This window comes from Chiloscyllium plagiosum, unplaced genomic scaffold (assembly GCF_037043375.1).
Source record: "Chiloscyllium plagiosum isolate Xiang-an unplaced genomic scaffold, Cpla_swu_hap1 HiC_scaffold_48, whole genome shotgun sequence".
In the NCBI taxonomy this organism is placed as follows: Eukaryota; Metazoa; Chordata; class Chondrichthyes; order Orectolobiformes; family Hemiscylliidae; genus Chiloscyllium; species Chiloscyllium plagiosum.
Window position 1 is genome coordinate 18,690,795 of NW_028270186.1, and position 21,318 is coordinate 18,712,112.

At 60.0% G+C, this 21,318-nt stretch overlaps 1 protein-coding gene across 1 annotated transcript in view; it reads left to right on the plus strand.

Moving 5' to 3' along the window:
* LOC122546227 (serine/threonine-protein kinase 36) overlaps nucleotides 1-21,318 on the plus strand; it is a 79,184-nt gene that overhangs the window by 43,912 nt on the left and 13,954 nt on the right. The window contains exons 6-10 of the mRNA XM_087984308.1: nucleotides 9,083-9,176; nucleotides 10,995-11,164; nucleotides 11,757-11,947; nucleotides 14,119-14,239; nucleotides 15,053-15,196. Coding sequence (XP_087840434.1) covers nucleotides 9,083-9,176; nucleotides 10,995-11,164; nucleotides 11,757-11,947; nucleotides 14,119-14,239; nucleotides 15,053-15,196 — 720 coding nt within the window. The remainder of the gene's footprint in view (nucleotides 1-9,082; nucleotides 9,177-10,994; nucleotides 11,165-11,756; nucleotides 11,948-14,118; nucleotides 14,240-15,052; nucleotides 15,197-21,318) is intronic.

Here is a 21,318-nt window from a genome sequence, read left to right on the forward strand (position 1 = left end):
GAGTGCTGCACTGTCAGAGGGAACTGTACTAACTGAGGGAGTGCTGCACTGCCGGGGGGGGAACTGTACTGACTGAGGGAGTGCTGCACTGTCGGGGGGGGGAACTGTACTGACTGAGGAAGTGCTGCACTGTCGGGGGGTGAACTGTACTGACTGAGGGAGTGCTGCACTGTCAGGGGGGGATCTGTACTGACTGAGGGAGTGCTGCACTGTCAGGGGGAACTGTACTGACTGAGGGAGTGCTGCGCTGTCGGGGGGGGGGAACTGTACTGACTGAGGGAGTGCTGCACTGTCGGGGGGGGGAACTGTACTGACTGAGGGAATGCTGCACTCTAAGGGGGGGGAACTGTACTGACTGAGCGAGTGCTGCACTGTCGGGGGGGGGAACTGTACTGACTGAGGGAGTGCTGCACTGTCAGGGCACGAACTGTACTGACTGAGGGAGTGCTGCACTGTCAGGGGGGATCTGTACTGACTGAGGGAGTGCCACACTGTCAGGGCACGAACTGTACTGACTGAGGGAGTGCTGCACAGTCGGGGGGGAACTGTACTGACTGAGGGAGTGCGGCACTGTCAGGGCGGGGTGGGGAACTGTACTGACTGAGGGAGTGCGGCACTGTCAGGGCGGGGGGGGGGAACTGTACTGACTGAGGGAGTGCGGCACTGTCAGGGCGGGGTGGGGAACTGTACTGACTGAGGGAGTGCGGCACTGTCAGGGCGGGGGGGGGAACTGTACTGACTGAGGGGGTGCTGCACTGTCAGGGGGGGAACTGTACTGACTGAGGGAGTGCTGCACTGTCAGGGGAACTGTACTGACTGAGGGAGTGCTGCACTGTCAGAGGGGGGAACTATACTGACTGAGGGAGGGCTGCACTGTCAGGGGGGAACTGTACTAACTGAGGGAGTGCTGCACTGTCAGGGGGGGAACTGTACTGACTGAGGGAGGGCTGCACTGTCAGAGGGGGGAACTATACTGACTGAGGGAGGGCTGCACTGTCAGAGGGGGGAACTATACTGACGGAGGGAGGGCTGCACTGTTAGGGGGGGAACTGTACTGACTGAGGGAGGGCTGCACTGTCAGGGGGGGAACTGTACTGACTGAGGGAGTGCTGCACTGTCAGGGGGGGAACTGTACTTAGTGAGGGAGTGCTGCACTGTCGGGGGGGGAACTGTACTTAGTGAGGGAGTGCTGCACTATCGGGGGGGGAATTGTACTGACTGAGGAGGTGCTGCACCGTCCGGGGGGGGAACTGTACTGACTGAGGGAGGGCTACACTGTCAGGGGTGGAGCTGTATTTAGTGAGGGAGTGCTGCACTGTCGGGGGGGGAATTGTACTGACTGAGGGAGTGCTGCACTGTCAGGGGGGGAACTGTACTGACTGAGGGAGGGCTTCACTGTCAGGGGGGGAACTGTACTGACTGAGGGAGTGCTGCACTGTCAGGGGGGGAACTGTACTGACTGAGGGAGTGCTGCACTGTCAGAGGGAACTGTACTAACTGAGGGAGTGCTGCACTGTCGGGTGGGGAACTGTACTGACTGAGGGAGTGCTGCACTGTCGGGGGGGGGAACTGTACTGACTGAGGAAGTGCTGCACTGTCGGGGGGGGAACTGTACTGACTGAGGGAGTGCTGCACTGTCAGGGGGGGATCTGTACTGACTGAGGGAGTGCTACACTGTCAGGGGGGGAACTGTACTGACTGAGGGAGTGCTGCACTGTCAGAGGGAACTGTACTAACTGAGGGAGTGCTGCACTGTCAGGGGGAACTGTACTGACTGAGGGAGTGCTGCACTGTCAGGGGGAACTGTACTGACTGAGGGAGTGCTGCACTGTCAAGGGTAACTGTACTAACTGAGGGAGTGCTGCACTGTCAGGGGGGGAACTGTACTGACTGAGGGAGTGCTGCACTGTCAGGGGGAACTGTACTGACTGAGGGAGTGCTGCACTGTCAAGGGGAACTGTACTGACTGAGGGAGTGCTGTAATGTCGGGGGTGTGGGGGAACTGTACTGACTGAGGGAGTGCTGCACTGTCAGGGGGGGAACTGTGCTGACTGAGGGAGTGCTGCACTGTCAGGGGGGGAACTGTACTGACTGAGGGAGTGCTGCACTGTCAGGGGGGGAACTGTACTGACTGAGGGAGTGCTGCACTGTCAGGGGGGGAACTGTACTGACTGAGGGAGTGCTGCATTGTCCGGGGGGAACTGTACTGAGGGAGTGCTGCACTGTCTGGGTGGGAACTGTACTGACTGAGGGAATGCTGCACTGTCGGTGGGGGGGGGGAACTGGACTGACTGAGGGAGTGCTGCACTGTCGGGGGGGAACTGTACTAACTGAGGGAGTGCTGCACTGTCAGGGGGGGAACTGTACTGACTGAGGGAGGGCTGCACTGTCAGAGGGGGGAACTATACTGACTGAGGGAGGGCTGCACTGTCAGAGGGGGGAACTATACTGACGGAGGGAGGGCTGCACTGTTAGGGGGGGAACTGTACTGACTGAGGGAGGGCTGCACTGTCAGGGGGGGAACTGTACTGACTGAGGGAGTGCTGCACTGTCAGGGGGGGAACTGTACTTAGTGAGGGAGTGCTGCACTGTCGGGGGGGGAACTGTACTTAGTGAGGGAGTGCTGCACTATCGGGGGGGGAATTGTACTGACTGAGGAGGTGCTGCACCGTCCGGGGGGGGAACTGTACTGACTGAGGGAGGGCTACACTGTCAGGGGTGGAGCTGTATTTAGTGAGGGAGTGCTGCACTGTCGGGGGGGGAATTGTACTGACTGAGGGAGTGCTGCACTGTCAGGGGGGGAACTGTACTGACTGAGGGAGGGCTTCACTGTCAGGGGGGGAACTGTACTGACTGAGGGAGTGCTGCACTGTCAGGGGGGGAACTGTACTGACTGAGGGAGTGCTGCACTGTCAGAGGGAACTGTACTAACTGAGGGAGTGCTGCACTGTCGGGTGGGGAACTGTACTGACTGAGGGAGTGCTGCACTGTCGGGGGGGGGAACTGTACTGACTGAGGAAGTGCTGCACTGTCGGGGGGGGAACTGTACTGACTGAGGGAGTGCTGCACTGTCAGGGGGGGATCTGTACTGACTGAGGGAGTGCTACACTGTCAGGGGGGGAACTGTACTGACTGAGGGAGTGCTGCACTGTCAGAGGGAACTGTACTAACTGAGGGAGTGCTGCACTGTCAGGGGGAACTGTACTGACTGAGGGAGTGCTGCACTGTCAGGGGGAACTGTACTGACTGAGGGAGTGCTGCACTGTCAAGGGTAACTGTACTGACTGAGGGAGTGCTGCACTGTCAGGGGGGGAACTGTACTGACTGAGGGAGTGCTGCACTGTCAGGGGGAACTGTACTGACTGAGGGAGTGCTGCACTGTCAAGGGGAACTGTACTGACTGAGGGAGTGCTGTAATGTCGGGGGTGTGGGGGAACTGTACTGACTGAGGGAGTGCTGCACTGTCAGGGGGGGAACTGTGCTGACTGAGGGAGTGCTGCACTGTCAGGGGGGGAACTGTACTGACTGAGGGAGTGCTGCACTGTCAGGGGGGGAACTGTACTGACTGAGGGAGTGCTGCACTGTCAGGGGGGGAACTGTACTGACTGAGGGAGTGCTGCATTGTCCGGGGGGAACTGTACTGAGGGAGTGCTGCACTGTCTGGGTGGGAACTGTACTGACTGAGGGAGTGCTGCACTGTCGGTGGGGGGGGGGAACTGGACTGACTGAGGGAGTGCTGCACTGTCGGGGGGGGAACTGTACTGACTGAGGGTGTGCTGCACTGTCAGGGGGGGAACTGTACTGACTGAGGGAGTGCTGCACTGTCGGGGGGAACTGTACTGACTGAGGGAGTGCGGCACTGTCGGGGAACTGTACTGACTGTGGGAGTGCTACACTGTCAGGGCAGGAACTGTACTGACTGCGGGAGTGCTGCACTGTCGGGGGGAACTGTACTGACTGAGGGAGTGCTGCACTGTCGGGGGGAACTGTACTGACTGAGGGAGTGCTGCACTGTCGGGGGGAGAACTGTACTGACTGAGGGAGTGCTGCACTGTCAGGGGGGAATTTGTACTGACTGAGGGAGTGCTGCACTGTCGGGGGGAACTGTACTGACTGAGGGAGTGCTGCACTGTCGGGGGGGGGGGGGGGAACTGTACTGACTGAGGGAGTGCTGCACTGTCGGGGGGAACTGTACTGACTGAGGGAGTGCTACACTGTCAGGGCAGGAACTGTACTGACTGAGGGAGTGCTGCACTGTCAGGGGGGAACTGTACTGACTGAGGGAGTGCTGCACTGTCAGGGGGAACTGTACTGACTGAGGGAGTGCTACACTGTCAGGGCAGGAACTGTACTGACTGAGGGAGTGCTGCACTGTCAGGGGGAATTGTACTGACTGAGGGAGTGCCACACTGTCAGGGCACAAACTGTACTGACTGAGGGAGTGCTGCACTGTCAGGGGGGATCTGTACTGACTGAGGGAGTGCTGCACTGTCGGGGGGAACTGTACTGACTGAGGGAGTGCTGCACAGTCGGGGGGGAACTGTACTGACTGAGGGAGTGCGGCACTGTCAGGGCGGGGTGGGGAACTGTACTGACTGAGGGAGTGCGGCACTGTCAGGGCGGGGGGGGGAACTGTACTGACTGAGGGGGTGCTGCACTGTCAGGGGAACTGTACTGACTGAGGGAGTGCTGCACTGTCAGAGGGGGGAACTATACTGACTGAGGGAGGGCTGCACTGTCAGGGGGGAACTGTACTAACTGAGGGAGTGCTGCACTGTCAGGGGGGGAACTGTACTGACTGAGGGAGGGCTGCACTGTCAGGGGGGAACTGTATTGACTGAGGGAGTGCTGCACTGTCAGGGGGGATCTGTACTGACTGAGGGAGTGCTGCACTGTCAGGGGGGGAACTGTACTGACTGAGGGAGTGCTGCACTGTCAGGGGGGGAACTGTACTTAGTGAGGGAGTGCTGCACTGTCGGGGGGGGAACTGTACTTAGTGAGGGAGTGCTGCACTGTCGGGGGGGGAATTGTACTGACTGAGGGAGTGCTGCACCGTCCGGGGGGGGGAACTGTACTGACTGAGGGAGGGCTACACTGTCAGGGGTGGAGCTGTATTTAGTGAGGAAGTGCTGCACTGTCGGGGGGGGAATTGTACTGACTGAGGGAGTGCTGCACTGTCAGGGGGGGAACTGTACTGACTGAGGGAGTGCTTCACTGTCAGGGGGGGAACTGTACTGACTGAGGGAGTGCTGCACTGTCAGGGGGGGAACTGTACTGACTGAGGGAGGGCTTCACTGTCAGGGGGGGAACTGTACTGACTGAGGGAGTGCTGCACTGTCAGAGGGAACTGTACTAACTGAGGGAGTGCTGCACTGCCGGGGGGGGAACTGTACTGACTGAGGGAGTGCTGCACTGTCGGGGGGGGGAACTGTACTGACTGAGGAAGTGCTGCACTGTCGGGGGGGGAACTGTACTGACTGAGGGAGTGCTGCACTGTCAGGGGGGGATCTGTACTGACTGAGGGAGTGCTACACTGTCAGGGGGGGAACTGTACTGACTGAGGGAGTGCTGCACTGTCAGGGGGAACTGTACTGACTGAGGGAGTGCTGCGCTGTCGGGGGGGGGGAACTGTACTGACTGAGGGAGTGCTGCACTGTCGGGGGGGGGAACTGTACTGACTGAGGGAATGCTGCACTCTAAGGGGGGGGAACTGTACTGACTGAGCGAGTGCTGCACTGTCGGGGGGGGGAACTGTACTGACTGAGGGAGTGCTGCACTGTCAGGGCACGAACTGTACTGACTGAGGGAGTGCTGCACTGTCAGGGGGGGAACTGTACTGACTGAGGGAGTGCTGCACTGTCAGGGGGGGAACTGTACTGACTGAGGGAGTGCTGCACTGTCAGGGGGGATCTGTACTGACTGAGGGAGTGCCACACTGTCAGGGCACGAACTGTACTGACTGAGGGAGTGCTGCACAGTCGGGGGGGAACTGTACTGACTGAGGGAGTGCGGCACTGTCAGGGCGGGGTGGGGAACTGTACTGACTGAGGGAGTGCGGCACTGTCAGGGCGGGGGGGGGAACTGTACTGACTGAGGGGGTGCTGCACTGTCAGGGGGGGAACTGTACTGACTGAGGGAGTGCTGCACTGTCAGGGGAACTGTACTGACTGAGGGAGTGCTGCACTGTCAGAGGGGGGAACTATACTGACTGAGGGAGGGCTGCACTGTCAGGGGGGAACTGTACTAACTGAGGGAGTGCTGCACTGTCAGGGGGGGAACTGTACTGACTGAGGGAGGGCTGCACTGTCAGGGGGGAACTGTACTGACTGAGGGAGTGCTGCACTGTCAGGGGGGAACTGTACTGACTGAGGGAGTGCTGCACTGTCAGGGGAGGAACTGTACTGACTGAGGGAGTGCTGCACTGTCAGGGGGGGAACTGTACTGACTGAGGGAGTGCTGCACTGTCAGGGGGGGGAACTGTACTTAGTGAGGGAGTGCTGCACTGTCGGGGGGGGAATTGTACTGACTGAGGAGGTGCTACACCGTCCGGGGGGGGAACTGTACTGACTGAGGGAGGGCTACACTGTCAGGGGTGGAGCTGTATTTAGTGAGGGAGTGCTGCACTGTCGGGGGGGGAATTGTACTGACTGAGGGAGTGCTGCACTGTCAGGGGGGGAACTGTACTGACTGAGGGAGGGCTTCACTGTCAGGGGGGGAACTGTACTGACTGAGGGAGTGCTGCACTGTCGGGGGGGGAACTGTACTGACTGAGGGAGTGCTGCACTGTCGGGGGGGGGAACTGTACTGACTGAGGAAGTGCTGCACTGTCGGGGGGGGAACTGTACTGACTGAGGGAGTGCTGCACTGTCAGGGGGGGATCTGTACTGACTGAGGGAGTGCTACACTGTCAGGGGGGGAACTGTACTGACTGAGGGAGTGCTGCACTGTCAGAGGGAACTGTACTAACTGAGGGAGTGCTGCACTGTCAGGGGGAACTGTACTGACTGAGGGAGTGCTGCACTGTCAGGGGGAACTGTACTGACTGAGGGAGTGCTGCACTGTCGGGGGGGGGGAACTGTACTGACTGAGGAAGTGCTGCACTGTCGGGGGGGGAACTGTACTGACTGAGGGAGTGCTGCACTGTCAGGGGGGGATCTGTACTGACTGAGGGAGTGCTGTACTGTCGGGGGGGAACTGTACTGACTGAGGGAGTGCTGCACTGTCAGAGGGAACTGTACTAACTGAGGGAGTGCTGCACTGTCAGGGGGAACTGTACTGACTGAGGGAGTGCTGCACTGTCAGGGGGAACTGTACTGACTGAGGGAGTGCTGCACTGTCAAGGGGAACTGTACTGACTGAGGGGGTGCTGCACTGTCAGGGGGGGAACTGTACTGACTGAGGGAGTGCTGCACTGTCAGGGGTGAACTGTACTGACTGAGGGAGTGCTGCACTGTCAGGGGGAACTGTACTGACTGAGGGAGTGCTGCACTGTCAGGGGGGATCTGTACTGACTGAGGGAGTGCTGCACTGTCAGGGGGGGGAACTGTACTGACTGAGGGAGTGCTGCACTGTCAGGGGGGGAACTGTACTGACTGACGGAGTGCTGCACTGTCACGGGGAACTGTACTGACTGAGGGAGTGCTGCACTGTCGGGGGGGAACTGTACTGACTGAGGGAGTGCTGCACTGTCAGGGGGGGAACTGTACTGACTGAGGGAGTGCTGCACTGTCAGGGGGGGAACTGTACTGACTGAGGGAGTGCTGCACTGTCGGGGGGGGAACTGTACTGACTGAGGGAGTGCTGCACTGTCGGGGGGGAACTGTACTGACTGACGGAGTGCTGCACTGTCACGGGGAACTGTACTGACTGAGGGAGTGCTGCACTGTCAGGGGTGAACTGTACTGACTGAGGGAGTGCTGCACTGTCGGGGGGGGGGGAACTGTACTGACTGAGGGAGTGCTGCACTGTCAGGGGGGGAACTGTACTGACTGAGGGAGTGCTGCACTGTCGGGGGGGGGGGGAACTGTACTGACTGAGGGAGTGCTGCACTGTCAGGGGGGGAACTGTACTGACTGAGGGAGTGCTGCACTGTCAGGGGTGAACTGTACTGACTGAGGGAGTGCTGCACTGTCAGGGGGGGAACTGTACTGACTGAGGGAGTGCTGCACTGTCAGGGGGGGGGAACTGTACTGACTGAGGGAGTGCTGCACTGTCAGGGGGGGAACTGTACTGACTGAGGGAGTGCTGCACTGTCAGGGGGGGGAACTGTACTGACTGAGGGAGTGCTGCACTGTCAGGGGTGAACTGTACTGACTGAGGGAGGGCTGCACTGTCGGGGGGGGGAACTGTACTGACTGAGGAAGTGCTGCACTGTCGGGGGGGGAACTGTACTGACTGAGGGAGTGCTGCACTGTCAGGGGGGGAACTGTACTGACTGAGGGAGGGCTACACTGTCAGGGGTGGAGCTGTATTTAGTGAGGGAGTGCTGCACTGTCGGGGGGGGAATTGTACTGACTGAGGGAGTGCTGCACTGTCAGGGGGGGAACTGTACTGACTGAGGGAGGGCTTCACTGTCAGGGGGGGAACTGTACTGACTGAGGGAGTGCTGCACTGTCGGGGGGGGAACTGTACTGACTGAGGGAGTGCTGCACTGTCGGGGGGGGGAACTGTACTGACTGAGGAAGTGCTGCACTGTCGGGGGGGGAACTGTACTGACTGAGGGAGTGCTGCACTGTCAGGGGGGGATCTGTACTGACTGAGGGAGTGCTACACTGTCAGGGGGGGAACTGTACTGACTGAGGGAGTGCTGCACTGTCAGAGGGAACTGTACTAACTGAGGGAGTGCTGCACTGTCAGGGGGAACTGTACTGACTGAGGGAGTGCTGCACTGTCAGGGGGAACTGTACTGACTGAGGGAGTGCTGCACTGTCGGGGGGGGGGAACTGTACTGACTGAGGGAGTGCTGCACTGTCAGGGGTGAACTGTACTGACTGAGGGAGTGCTGCACTGTCAGGGGTGAATTGTACTTACTGATCTATACAGCCATGCCCCCTGTCGTTGTGAGCGTCTCTCTTTTGGTTAGTGTTTCCTGCAGGGTCTGTTAACCAAGGATCCCAGGCAGAGACTGTCCTGGCCAGCACTGCTGTACCATCCCTTTGTGGCTGACCGCATCAACAGTGAGTGTTGGTTACTCAGCTGGATGGGCAGAGGAGGGGGAGGGAAACTACAGACTGAGGGCGGCTATGATCAAAGGAGGGGATGGAGGGGGATTATGGGCATGGAAGGGGGTGTGGAGAAGGAAGAGAACCGTTCCGGATAGACCCATCCATGTGCCTTTTGAATGTTGCCATTGTACCAGCCTCCAGTTCCTCTGGCAGCTCATTCCACACACGCACCGTGTAAAAATGTTGCCCCTCGGGGTCCCTTTACCCTCTCACCTTAAACCTGTGCCCCTCTAATTCTGGACTCCCTCCATCCTGGGGATAAAGACCTTGGCTATTCACCCTCTCCATGCCCCCCCATGCTTTTATAAACCTCTGTAAGATCACACCTCAGTCCCCGACGCTCCAGGGAAAATCGCCCCAGCCTATTCTGCCTCTCCCCATAGCACAAGCCCTCCAACCCTGGCAGTGTAAATCTTGTCTGAACCCTTTCAAATTTCACAACGTCCTTCCTGTGGCGCGGAGACCAGAGTTGAACATCGTATTCCAGAAGTAGCTTAACCAATTGAGCCGCAACATGACCTCCCAACTCCTGTACTCAAAGCACTGACCAATAAAGGCAAGTGTGCCTTCACTACCGGAAACGTTAAACGCTGGAGATCACAGTGGATCAAGGTCATCTTTCGAGTCTAAACGATTCTTCATTCGATCTTCTTCACTGCCCCTGTCCACCAGCGACTCCACCTTCACGGAACTATGAACCTGGCTCAAGGTCTCTTCGCTCAGCGTCGCTCTGAGGACCGGACCGAGAGAGGTCTCCACCCTGCCCCCGACTCGCCTTGCCAAAATGCAACCGCTCGCACCTTTCTCGATTGAACTCCTCGGCCCGTCGGCCAGCCTGATCGAGGCCCGGCTGTACTCTGAGAGAACCCTCTTCGCCGCCCTGTACAGCACCGAGTTTTGGTGTCGTCTGCAAATGTACTAACCGTACCTCCTGCGTTCACATCCAAACCCTTTTATGGCCGTGAAGTGTTGCTTCCCTGGAATCTCTGCTGTATCCGGTGAAGTTACCAGTTTGAATGTTTGATTTTAAACCGGAATGGACGCATTTCAGGTCCGAGTGGCTGGATAACTAAGTTAGGACTTAAATTGCTTCCAATTCATTGGCAAGCAGCACAGCCACAGCTTTTGGAGGGCTGCAGACCGCTGTCCGTGAACTACTGTCTCCCGAGTGAACTTGCCATTTGGTCACGTACTTCTATCTGTTTCAAGCAAATCGGTTCGAGCTCCAAGGGTCTGCTGAACCTTGGGTTTCCCTTCTGCTGGGTGGTCTCATTTACCCGCAGGGAGGCGCAGAGTGACTGACACACGACCTGTGAAGTCTCTGGCCTTCAGCAAGCAACGAGGGGATATGAACGCAAGGCTTGTGGGTTTTGTTGAACAAGCAGTGGAAGGGAGAGCTCCTTGTTCAGAGGTCCGACCCCCACCCCCACCCCCACCGCCACCGCCGTCCATGTCCAGAAGCTGCTCAGCTCCCTCGGAGCCAATCGCGTTGCTGTTGGCAGGCGGAAGACCTTTGTCATCGGCAGGCTCCCTGTTGCCGGGCGAGTCTGCATTCAAGTATCTCCTCCCTCCCCAAACCGTCCACGGCTCGAGTTTGCCTGGAGTGATCCCACCCTGCTCTTGTACGGGCAGCTGTGTAAACGCTGCTTGCAATGAGGGTCAGGCAGCTTGGTTTGAGGTCACCCTTTTCCCCCACCGATGTAAAATAAATGGAGCGTACATAAAATGGCGGTGCCCACACAGTGATGTCACTGGTCTTTCTGTTCCCAGTTGTGGATGACAGCCGGGACTGTGGGATCGAGAAGCCGTTCACCATCCAGGCCAGTCCCGAAACGCAAGCCCTGAAGGAGCAGCAAGCCAAGGAACTGGCTCCCAGATCGGGACACTCCAAAATTCTGCGCAAGGCCAGAGAGAAGATGCTGGAGGAATCCAAGCAGAAGGTGAGGCGGGTGCTTGCAGGTGTGGTGACACCCACTGGCACCCAGACCCCAAAGCTCTGTCTCTGTATCTCTGATTCTCTCTCTACTCTCTCCGTCTCCCTTCCCTTCCTTACCCATCTCTCTCTTTCTCCTCATTCCTCTCTCCCTCTCTGTCCCTCCCCCTCTTTCACTCCCCATTCCTTCTTTCTCTCTGTCTCTCTCTCTCTCTCTCTCCCCCCCATCTGTTTCCCTCCTTTCCTCTTTTTTTCTTTCTCTCTCTCTCTCTCTCATTCGCTCTCATTCTCTGTCTCTCACTCTTTCTCCCCATTCCCTCTTTTTCTCTCTGCCTGTCTCTCTCTCTCTGTCCCTCCCCCATCTCCATTCCCTCTTTCTGACTGCCTGTCTTCCCCCACCACCGTCTGTCTTTCTCCCTGTCTCTCTCTCCCTCTCTCTGTCCCCATTCCCTCTGTCTGTCTGTCTTCCCCCCCCCCCCGTTTCTCCCTGTCCCTCCCTCCCTGCCACTGAGCAGGAGCCCCACTCCCTCCGATGTAGAGTGACAGAGTCCGAGTGATTTGGAGGATGGTGACCGTTTTCGCTTGTTGTCTGTTTCCAGCATTCTGCCCGACCAGGGCTACCCGCTGGCCAGGCCCAGGCTGACCCGACAGGCGAACCCAGGTCAAAGCAGCCCCTCTCTACCCCGGAGCGGGCAGCCCGGCCCAGCCAGGAAGCAGGAGCGGACGGGAGCCCAGGGGCCAGCAGCGCAGCCGAGAGGGAGAAAGACCAATGCCGGCCTCCGACACCAGGGTAAGGGGGAGGTCGACTGCACAAGATCGAACACAGAGAGGCATCTGGACAGGGGAGCGGGAATAGGAAGGGGTCTTGTGGGAAATGGGCCAAGCCATGCCAGATGGGACTAGATTAATGAAGGATATTGGGTCAGCACGGATGGGTTGGACCGAAGGGTCTGTTTCTGTGCTGTACATCTTGATGGTACAAAACAGGAGCAGGCGGAGGCCGTTCAGCCCATTGAGCCTGCTCTGTCGTTCATTGTTGCCCGCTCTCCCCCTTTAGCCCCTCTTTCTATATCCAACTGAATATTCCAGCCCCGAGTGGCAGAGAATTCCAACAACTCCCCAATCTCCGGGTGAAGACGTTTCTCCTCCTGTTGGTCCTAACCGCCCCCCCCTCCCCGGTCTCCATGCACACACACTGGTTCTGGACTCCCCCTCCCTGTCATTGGGGACGTCCTTCCTGCTCCCCCACCCCCCCCCCCCGTCAGAGTTTTACAGGTTTCCTTGAGATTTCCCCCCACCTCATTCTTCGAAACCCCCAGCGAATACAGTCCCGAACCCTTCCCGTCTGTTTTTACACATCAGTCCTGCCATCTCCCTGGAATCAGTCTGGGAAGCCTTGGCTCTGTAATCAGAATGCCCTTCCTTGGATAAGGACTCCGAAACCCCACACGTGCAATCCTCTGGGTGCGAACAATTGGAGCGAGACATCCCCGCTCCTGTTCTGGAATCCTCTCTCCCTCTCGGTGAAGGCCAATGTCCCCATTACCGTCCTCACCGCCTGCTGCTCCTGTGAGGCTCACTCTCAGAGATTGGTGTCTGAGGGAAACCCAGGTCTTGTTGCAAGTTCTGTTACAGGCCAGAAACAAACGCCCTCAAAAGAAGATCGCCTACACTCTCTCTTCATACAGTGCACTTCATTCAGCTGCTACAGTTAAAATAAAACAACAAGAAAGGAAAAGGAATTGGAATCACCGAACTCTATTGGAAAATGTAACAGAATAGTAGATGGTGTAACTGCTAAACAGTAACATCCCATAAACACACCCTTGACAAAGGCAAATTCAGAAAAACAAATTCACATGTACCTCTCGGAGCAGGAAGAGAACCCCCCCACCCTCCCAGGTCTTAGCTGTAATCAAGAGAGAGAGAGAGAGAGAGCTTCCCCATTTTCAAGCCACTACCCCGCAACAGTGACTGCGACAGAAAAACTAAAAATCCTGGTTAGTTGGGAGCTTGCACCACCCTGCCAGGCTGCTTCTATTGTTCCGACCTGACACCAAACAAAACCCCAAGGCCTCACAAGCTGTTTATTATTAGCGAGCAGGGCACGTCTGTCTTAAAATCTATCTTTGAGAAAAGACCAGGACAAAACGCCACAGTATCATCATCATTCTCCTCTCTCTGCTTCGAGCCACGCAGATGATGATCCACTTTCCTGTTTGTCCTGTCGAAGTGGACAGCGTCATATAGGGACCCACGTTATACAGCAATTGGCCACTCACTCAGCTTGGCCAGGGAGGGAGAGGATGAAGGAGAGAGAGGGGAGGCTGGAAGAGAAAGAGAGTGAGAGAGGGGAGGGTGGACAGAGAAAGAGAGAGAGGGGGAGTCTGGACAGAGAAAGAGAGTGAGAGAGAGGGAGGGTGGACAGAGAGAGTGAGAGAGAAGGAGGGTGGACAGAGAAAGAGAGAGAGAGGGGGGAGGCTGGACAGAGAAAGAGAGTGAGAGAGAGGGAGGGTGGACAGAGAGAGTGAGAGAGAAGGAGGGTGGACAGAGAAAGAGAGAGAGAGAGGGGGGAGGCTGGACAGAGAAAGAGAGTGAGTGGGAGGGGGAGCACAAGAGAGGGGGTGAAGGTGGGTATGGAGAAATAGAGAGATGAGGAAGGGGAGTTGAGAGAGAGAGAGAGAGAGAGAGCGAGAGAGAAATAGCGAGAAACTGGGACAGAGAGAATGAGGTACAAGGAGAAAGTAAGCGAGAGAGAGAGAGAGAGATGGTGCCAGATGGAGAGAGAGAGAGAGAGAGAGAGAGAGAGAGAGAGATGAGGGACAAACAGAGAGAACCTAGGACCGAGAGAGAGGGTGGGGGGTGAGGCAGAGACAGAGTTTGACAGACCCCAATCTCAGCATGACCGACTGACTGACTGACTGTCCTGTCGACATGCCTCATTCCCAACGGATTTCCCAGGCTTCACCACATCACTCAGGATTATGAGCAGGAATTCCCTGAGGTGCAAGTTGGACCGAGACTTCTGAGGAGGAGGAGGAGGAGGAGCCACAATATGGAGAACGTGGATCTGGATAATGAGGTAACAACTCTCAACACCTCAACACGCAAAGTAAAGCTCCCTCGACACTGTTAGCCACAGAGGAAAGCACCCTCTGCACTGTGACCCCCCCCATCAAACACTCCCAGGACAGGGACAGCACGGGGTCAGATACAGAGTAAAGCTCCCTCTACACTGTCCCCCCATCAAACACTCCCAGGACAGGGACAGCATGGGGTTAGATACAGAGTAAAACTCCTTCTACACTGTCGCTCCACAGGGGCAGCACAGGGTGAGATACAGAGGAAAGCTCCCTCTACACGGTCCCCCTATTCACCAATCCCAGGGCAGGGAGATGGGGCAGTTGGGAGGATGTGTCCTTCCTTCAGAGGGGTCACTGCCAGTCTCTCTCTGTGCGCATCCCCTGTCAGTGGAAGCCCTGAGGAAGGGTGGGTACCCTCTCTGATGGATCATCCTGCAGGTTGGAAGGGCTCTCTCACAGAGAGGGAGTGTATCCCCTGTCAGTGGAAGCCCTGAGGAAGGGTGGGTACCCTCTCTGATGGATCATCCTGCAGGTTGGAAGGGCTCTCTCACAGAGAGGGAGTGTATCCCCTGTCAGTGGAAGCCCTGAGGAAGGGTGGGTACCCTCTCTGATGGATCATCCTGCAGGTTGGAAGGGCTCTCTCACAGAGAGGGACTGTATCCCCTGTCAGTGGAAGCCCTGATGAAGGGATTCATTGAAAGGGAGATCTGGATGGGTGGTCACTCACTGTGATTTCTCTGTTAGCTGTTTGGTTTGTAAATCTGTGAGTCAGTGTGAGTTAAGTGACAGTTGTTCCTGGGCTTTTCCTTCAGGAGATGGACAGTGATGAGGAGTGGCAGCAGCTCATCGAGGTGACTGACCCTTCAGCCCTTCAGCTCAGCACTCCGCTGACCCTCCTGAGGGACCAGAGCTTCCAGCAGCGGGTGCAGGCCAGGCTTGGGGATTCTAGCACCCAGGTACCTTGCAGTCCTCTCCCTCTTTCTCTCTCTCTCCCTCTCGCTCTCTCTCTCACTATCCCAAACTCACTCACTCATACACCCTCTTTAACTCACTTTCACTTACAGTCATTCACTCATATGCACAAAGTCTCTCACTCACTCACTCTTTCACATAATCCTTCATATGCACAATGTCTCTCTCTCTCTCCCTCACACACAAACGTGCTGTCACACACACCCTCTGTCCCTCTCTGTGACATACACTCTCACACACACACTCACTCACACTGTCTGCCTCTCTCTGCGACACACATTCTCTCTGTCTCTCTCCCTCTCACACACTCACTCTCCTTCACATCCACATTCACTGACATTCAATCTCACACAAACTCTCAAATGTACACAGGGCTCCAAGTGCGGTCTGACCCAGACCGGGAGTGAACACGGGGCTCCGAGTGCGGTCTGACCCAGACTGGGAGTGTACACGGGGCTCCAAGTGCAGTCTGACCCAGACCGGGAGTGTACACGGGGCTCCGAGTGCGGTCTGACCCAGACCGGGAGTGTACACGGGGCTCCGAGTGCGGTCTGACCCAGACCGGGAGTGTACACGGGGCTCCGAGTGCGGTCTGACCCAGACCGGGAGTGTACACGGGGCTCCGAGTGCGCTCTGACCCAGACCGGGAGTGTACACGGGGCTCCGAGTGCGGTCTGACCCAGACCGGGAGTGTACACGGGGCTCCGAGTGCGGTCTGACCCAGACCGGGAGTGTACACGGGGCTCCGGGTGCGGTCTGACCCAGACCGGGAGTGTACACGGGGCTCCGAGTGCGGTCTGACCCAGACCGGGAGTGTACACGGGGCTCCGAGTGCGGTCTGACCCAGACCGGGAGTGAACACGGGGCTCCGAGTGCGGTCTGACCCAGACTGGGAGTGTACACGGGGCTCCGAGTGCGGTCTGACCCAGACTGGGAGTGTACACGGGGCTCCGAGTGCGGTCTGACCCAGACCGGGAGTGTACACGGGGCTCCGAGTGCACTCTGACCCAGACCGGGAGTGTACACGGGGCTCCGAGTGCGGTCTGACCCAGACCGGGAGTGTACACGGGGCTCCGAGTGCGGTCTGACCCAGACCGGGAGTGTACACGGGGCTCCGAGTGCACTCTGACCCAGACTGGGAGTGTACACGGGGTTTCGAGTGCACTCTGACCCAGACCGGGAGTGTACACGGGGCTCCGAGTGCACTCTGACCCAGACCGGGAGTGTACACGGGGCTCCGAGTGCACTCTGACCCAGACCGGGAGTGTACACGGGGCTCCGAGTGCGGTCTGACCCAGACCGGGAGTGTACACGGGGCTCCGAGTGCGGTCTGACCCAGACTGGGAGTGTACACGGGGCTCCGCGTGCGGTCTGACCCAGACCGGGAGTGTACACGGGGCTCCGAGTGCGGTCTGACCCAGACCGGGAGTGTACACGGGGCTCCGAGTGCGGTCTGACCCAGACCGGGAGCGTACACGGGGCTCCGAGTGCACTCTGACCCAGACCGGGAGTGTACACGGGACTCCGTGTGCGGTCTGACCCAGACCGGGAGTGTACACGGGGCTCCGAGTGCGGTCTGACCCAGACTGGGAGTGTACACGGGGCTCCGAGTGCGGTCTGACCCAGACCGGGAGTGTACACGGGGCTCCGAGTGCGGTCTGACCCAGACCGGGAGTGTACACGGGGCTCCGAGTGCGGTCTGACCCAGACCGGGAGTGTACCCGGGGCTCCGAGTGCGGTCTGACCCAGACCGGGAGTGTACACGGGGCTCCGAGTGCACTCTGACCCAGACCGGGAGCGTACACGGGGCTCCGAGTGCACTCTGACCCAGACCGGGAGTGTACACGGGGCTCCGAGTGTGGTCTGACCCAGACCGGGAGCGTACACGGGGCTCCGAGTGCGGTCTGACCCAGACTGGGAGCGTACACGGGGCTCCGAGTGCGGTCTGACCCAGACCGGGAGCGTACACGGGGCTCCGAGTGCACTCTGACCCAGACCGGGAGTGTACACGGGGCTCCGAGTGCGGTCTGACCCAGACGGGGAGTGTACACGGGGCTCCGAGTGCGGTCTGACCCAGACCGGGAGTGTACACGGGGCTCCGAGTGCACTCTGACCCAGACCGGGAGTGTACACGGGGCTCCGAGTGCACTCTGACCCAGACCGGGAGTGTACACGGGGCTCCGAGTGCACTCTGACCCAGACCGGGAGTGTACCCGGGGCTCCGAGTGCGGTCTGACCCAGACCGGGAGTGTACACGGGGCTCCGAGTGCGGTCTGACCCAGACCGGGAGTGTACACGGGGCTCCGAGTGCACTCTGACCCAGACCGGGAGTGTACACGGGGCTCCGAGTGCACTCTGACCCAGACCGGGAGTGTACACGGGGCTCCGAGTGCACTCTGACCCAGACCGGGAGTGTACACGGGGCTCCGAGTGCACTCTGACCCAGACCGGGCGTGTACACGGGGCTCCGAGTGCACTCTGACCCAGACCGGGAGTGTACACGGGGCTCCGAGTGCACTCTGACCCAGACCGGGAGTGTACACGGGGCTCCGAGTGCACTCTGACCCAGACCGGGAGTGTACACGGGGCTCCGAGTGCGGTCTGACCCAGACCGGGAGCATACACGGGGCTCCGAGTGCGGTCTGACCCAGACCGGGAGCGTACACGGGGCTCCGAGTGCGGTCTGACCCAGACCGGGAGCGTACACGGGGCTCCGAGTGCGGTCTGACCCAGACCGGGAGCGTACACGGGGCTCCGAGTGCGGCCTGACCCAGACCGGGAGCGTACACGGGGCTCCGAGTGCGGTCTGACCCAGACCGGGAGTGTACACGGGGCTCCGAGTGCACTCTGACCCAGACCGGGAGTGTACACGGGGCTCCGAGTGCGGTCTGACCCAGACCGGGAGAGTACACGGGGCTCTGAGTGCGGCCTGACCCAGACCGGGAGTGTACACGGGGCTCCGAGTGCGGTCTGACCCAGACCGGGAGTGTACACGGGGCTCCGAGTGCGGCCTGACCCAGACCGGGAGTGTACACGGGGCTCCGAGTGCGGTCTGACCCAGACCGGGAGTGTACACGGGGCTCCGAGTGCGGTCTGACCCAGACCGGGAGTGTACACGGGGCTCCGAGTGCGGTCTGACCCAGACCGGGAGTGTACACGGGGCTCCGAGTGCACTCTGACCCAGACCGGGAGTGTACACGGGGCTCCGAGTGCACTCTGACCCAGACCGGGAGCGTACACGGGGCTCCGAGTGCACTCTGACCCAGACCGGGAGTGTACACGGGGCTCCGAGTGCGGTCTGACCCAGACGGGGAGTGTACACGGGGCTCCGAGTGCGGTCTGACCCAGACCGGGAGTGTACACGGGGCTCCGAGTGCACTCTGACCCAGACCGGGAGTGTACACGGGGCTCCGAGTGCACTCTGACCCAGACCGGGAGTGTACACGGGGCTCCGAGTGCACTCTGACCCAGACCGGGAGTGTACCCGGGGCTCCGAGTGCGGTCTGACCCAGACCGGGAGTGTACACGGGGCTCCGAGTGCGGTCTGACCCAGACCGGGAGTGTACACGGGGCTCCGAGTGCACTCTGACCCAGACCGGGAGTGTACACGGGGCTCCGAGTGCACTCTGACCCAGACCGGGAGTGTACACGGGGCTCCGAGTGCACTCTGACCCAGACCGGGAGTGTACACGGGGCTCCGAGTGCACTCTGACCCAGACCGGGAGTGTACCCGGGGCTCCGAGTGCGGTCTGACCCAGACCGGGAGTGTACACGGGGCTCCGAGTGCGGTCTGACCCAGACCGGGAGTGTACACGGGGCTCCGAGTGCGGTCTGACCCAGACCGGGAGTGTACACGGGGCTCCGAGTGCACTCTGACCCAGACCGGGAGTGTACACGGGGCTCCGAGTGCACTCTGACCCAGACCGGGAGTGTACACGGGGCTCCGAGTGCACTCTGACCCAGACCGGGAGTGTACCCGGGGCTCCGAGTGCGGTCTGACCCAGACCGGGAGTGTACACGGGGCTCCGAGTGCGGTCTGACCCAGACCGGGAGTGTACACGGGGCTCCGAGTGCACTCTGACCCAGACCGGGAGTGTACACGGGGCTCCGAGTGCACTCTGACCCAGACCGGGAGTGTACACGGGGCTCCGAGTGCACTCTGACCCAGACCGGGAGTGTACACGGGGCTCCGAGTGCACTCTGACCCAGACCGGGCGTGTACACGGGGCTCCGAGTGCACTCTGACCCAGACCGGGAGTGTACACGGGGCTCCGAGTGCACTCTGACCCAGACCGGGAGTGTACACGGGGCTCCGAGTGCACTCTGACCCAGACCGGGAGTGTACACGGGGCTCCGAGTGCGGTCTGACCCAGACCGGGAGCATACACGGGGCTCCGAGTGCGGTCTGACCCAGACCGGGAGCGTACACGGGGCTCCGAGTGCGGTCTGACCCAGACCGGGAGCGTACACGGGGCTCCGAGTGCGGTCTGACCCAGACCGGGAGCGTACACGGGGCTCCGAGTGCGGCCTGACCCAGACCGGGAGCGTACACGGGGCTCCGAGTGCGGTCTGACCCAGACCGGGAGTGTACACGGGGCTCCGAGTGCACTCTGACCCAGACCGGGAGTGTACACGGGGCTCCGAGTGCGGTCTGACCCAGACCGGGAGAGTACACGGGGCTCTGAGTGCGGCCTGACCCAGACCGGGAGTGTACACGGGGCTCCGAGTGCGGTCTGACCCAGACCGGGAGTGTACACGGGGCTCCGAGTGCGGCCTGACCCAGACCGGGAGTGTACACGGGGCTCCGAGTGCGGTCTGACCCAGACCGGGAGTGTACACGGGGCTCCGAGTGCGGTCTGACCCAGACCGGGAGTGTACACGGGGCTCCGAGTGCGGTCTGACCCAGACCGGGAGTGTACACGGGGCTCCGAGTGCGGTCTGACCCAGACCGGGAGTGTACACGGGGCTCTGAGTGCACTCTGACCCAGACCGGGAGTGTACACGGGGCTCCAAGTGCACTCTGACCCAGACCGGGAGTGTACACGGGGCTCCGAGTGCACTCTGACCCAGACCGGGAGTGTACACGGGGCTCCGAGTGCGGTCTGACCCAGACCGGGAGTGTACCCGGGGCTCCGAGTGCACTCTGACCCAGACCGGGAGTGTACACGGGGCTCCGAGTGCACTCTGACCCAGACCGGGAGTGTACACGGGGCTCCGAGTGCGGTCTGACCCAGACCGGGAGTGTACCCGGGGCTCCGAGTGCACTCTGACCCAGACCGGGAGTGTACACGGGGCTGCGAGTGCGGTCTGACCCAGACCGGGAGCGTACACGGGGCTCCGAGTGCACTCTGACCCAGACCGGGAGTGTACACGGGGCTCCGAGTGCGCTCTGACCCAGACCGGGAGTGTACACGGGGCTCCGAGTGCGGTCTGACCCAGACCGGGAGTGTACACGGGGCTCCGAGTGCACTCTGACCCAGACCGGGAGTGTACACGGGGCTGCGAGTGCGGTCTGACCCAGACCGGGAGTGTACACGGGGCTCCGAGTGCGGTCTGACCCAGACCGGGAGCGTACACGGGGCTCCGAGTGCGGTCTGACCCAGACCGGGAGCGTACACGGGGCTCCGAGTGCGGCCTGACCCAGACCGGGAGTGTACACGGGGCTCCGAGTGCGGTCTGACCCAGACCGGGAGCATACACGGGGCTCCGAGTGCACTCTGACCCAGACCGGGAGTGTACACGGGGCTCCGAGTGCACTCTGACCCAGACCGGGAGTGTACACGGGGCTCCGAGTGCGGTCTGACCCAGACCGGGAGTGTACCCGGGGCTCCGAGTGCACTCTGACCCAGACCGGGAGTGTACACGGGGCTCCGAGTGCACTCTGACCCAGACCGGGAGCGTACACGGGGCTCCGAGTGCACTCTGACCCAGACCGGGAGTGTACACGGGGCTCCGAGTGCGGTCTGACCCAGACCGGGAGTGTACACGGGGCTCCGAGTGCGGTCTGACCCAGACCGGGAGTGTACACGGGGCCCCGAGTGCACTCTGACCCAGACCGGGAGTGTACACGGGGCTCCGAGTGCACTCTGACCCAGACCGGGAGTGT